The 2,500-nt window shown below is 45.4% G+C and overlaps 1 protein-coding gene across 14 annotated transcripts in view; it reads right to left on the bottom strand.

Moving 5' to 3' along the window:
- The window catches only part of ppfia4 (PTPRF interacting protein alpha 4), a 134,814-nt gene that overhangs the window by 23,859 nt on the left and 108,455 nt on the right, over nucleotides 1–2,500 (bottom strand). For all 14 annotated transcript variants that reach the window (XM_042090725.1, XM_042090723.1, XM_042090715.1 and 11 more), the window contains 2 exons: nucleotides 1,923–2,014; nucleotides 1,653–1,782 (listed from right to left, as the gene is read on the bottom strand). In XM_042090725.1, coding sequence (XP_041946659.1) covers nucleotides 1,653–1,782; nucleotides 1,923–2,014 — 222 coding nt within the window. The remainder of the gene's footprint in view (nucleotides 1–1,652; nucleotides 1,783–1,922; nucleotides 2,015–2,500) is intronic.

Here is a 2,500-nt window from a genome sequence, read left to right on the forward strand (position 1 = left end):
ACACAAACACACATACACAGTTCCATGGTGTTTTTAGTGTCATAATTAATGATACTTACCAATGATACAATTCCAAAGGATACAAAAATCAGAGAGAAAAAAGGAGAGAGAGAGAGAAGAGAGGTAGAGAGGAGAGAGAGAGAGGAAGAGATAGAGAGGAGAGAGAGGTAGAGAGGGGAGGGAGAGAAACAAGGGGGGTAGAAAGAGAGACAACATGGCTCAGTCCACATCTCTTCAGTCCACATCTATTCCTAGTGGTGTGTGTGTGTGTGTGTGTGTGTGTGTGTGTGTGTGTGTGTGTGTGTGTGTGAGCAGCTAGCCCTGCAGACTCCCTCCCAGAGTGAAACTAAAGAGTGTGTGACCAGGCCACTGTCCCCACTGACGCCACACACATAGACCGGTGCTGACAGTAGGGGGGAGTGCTGGTGGGATCCTGTGTGTGTGTGTGTGTGTGTGTGTGTGTGCACACGTGTGCGTGTGTGTCACTGTCAGACCGTGGGAGGCTCAGGGGCCAAGGCCGTCTGCTGTTAAACTGGGCCGTGGCATCGGGGCTGGGCCCGGTATGTATGGACACTGGCATGTCCAGGGCAGTGTCGGGGCTACACTGGCGGCTGATTGTGTGTGTGTGGTGTGTTGTGGGATGTAATGTATATATGTGTATATATATATGGTGCTGATGAGATGGTGCTGATAGTGCCCATGTGATCATGTGACGCTCCATGCTTTCTCCTGTTTGTGTGTGTGTGTGTGTGTGTGTGTGTGTGTGTTGATTTGTACATGGACACTTGTTTTAACTCCAAGCTGTTGAAATATCAGCCACTCGCTGACAATATCACAAACAATGCATAGCACAATGCATACTGTGTTTGATCACACCTGTCTAAAACTGTAACATACTTCTATAAATATTTCGATCTCAAAATTCTTCCTCTGTGTTAAGATCCAAATAAAAGCATTGAAATGTGTGTGTATGTATGTGTGTGTGTGTGTGTGTGTGTACGTATTTATGTGTGTGTGTGTGTGCGTATGTGTGTATGTATGTATGTATGTATGTATGTATGTATGTGTGTGTGTGTATTTGCGTATGTATGTGTATGTGTGTGTGTGTGTGTGTGTGTGTGTGTGTGTGTGTTTAGGTGTGTATGTATTTATCTTGGTGTGTGTGTGTGTGTGTGTGTGTGTGTGTGTGTGTGTGTGTGTGTGTATGTGTTTAGGTGTGTATGTATTTATGTGTGTGTGTGTGTGTGTGTGTGTGTGTGTGTGTGTGTGTATGTATGTATGTGTGTGTGTGTGTGTGTGTGTGTGTGTGTGTGTGTGTGTGTGTGTGTGTGTGTGTGTGTGTGTATGTATGTGTGTGTGTGTGTGTGTGTGTGTGTGTGTGTGTGTGTGTGTGTGTATGTATGTATGTGTGTGTGTGTGTGTGTATGTGTTTAGGTGTGTATGTATTTATGTGTATGTATATATGTATGTATGTATGTATGTATGTGTGTGTGTGTGTGTATGTGTCAGTATGTGTGTGTATGTGTGTGTACAGTATGTGTGTGTGTGTGTGTGTGTGTGTGTATGTGTGTGTATGTGTGTGTGTGTGTGTGTGTGTGTGTGTGTGTGTGTGTGAGCACTGAGCACAGCAGGTGTGAGGATGAGGCTGGCACCTTGTTTGGCTCGTCCCTCAGCGCCACCATTCTGCCCTTCTGAGTGCGGCGCATCACGGCCGTGCTGTAGTGATCGCCCTGCCCCTCCACCATGGAGTAGCGCAGGTCGGTGGCACTGCCCATGTGGGACCTGTGGAGGCAGGAGGAGGAGGAGGACGCAGAGGCATGATGGGACTGGGGGTGGCAGTGCACTACACTTCCATCTGAAGCATAAGCATTTGCTCGCTTCAGCAGTCTGTGTGTGCATGTGTGGGTGACTGGGAGACGTACCGAGGGTGTGTTCCATCTCCAAAGACTCCACTTCTGCGCTTCAGGTGGTCGATCTCCGTCCGAAGCTTCTCTATCTCTCCGATCAGCCGCTCCTACATTCACACCCAACAGGAAAGTAATTAAAGCTATGGTACTGACTAATTAATACCTAATACAGTACAGTACAGTTAAAGATATGGTACTGACTAATCAATACCTAATACAGTACAATACAATTAAAGATATGGTACTGACTAATCAATACCTAATACAGTACAGTGGAATTAAAGATCTGGTACTGACTAATCAATACCTAATACAGTACAGTGGAATTAAAGATCTGATACTGATTGGTACTGACTAATCAATACCTAATATGGGTTTGACTAATCAGTACTTAATACAGCACTGATATCACTGAAAATATTATTATCGGTCCGATAACAGAATTCTGGCCGATAATTTGCGCCGATAAGTCCTAATTTAGGCCTACGTAAGGTCCGTCTGGCTACACTGAGCTTGGTTGGCTATACTTGAGCTTGGTTGGCTATACTTTTTCCTCAATATAATGTCAGCGGTGTGAATGTATTTCACCACTC

This window comes from Alosa sapidissima, chromosome 4 (assembly GCF_018492685.1).
Source record: "Alosa sapidissima isolate fAloSap1 chromosome 4, fAloSap1.pri, whole genome shotgun sequence".
Taxonomy (NCBI): domain Eukaryota; kingdom Metazoa; phylum Chordata; class Actinopteri; order Clupeiformes; family Clupeidae; genus Alosa; species Alosa sapidissima.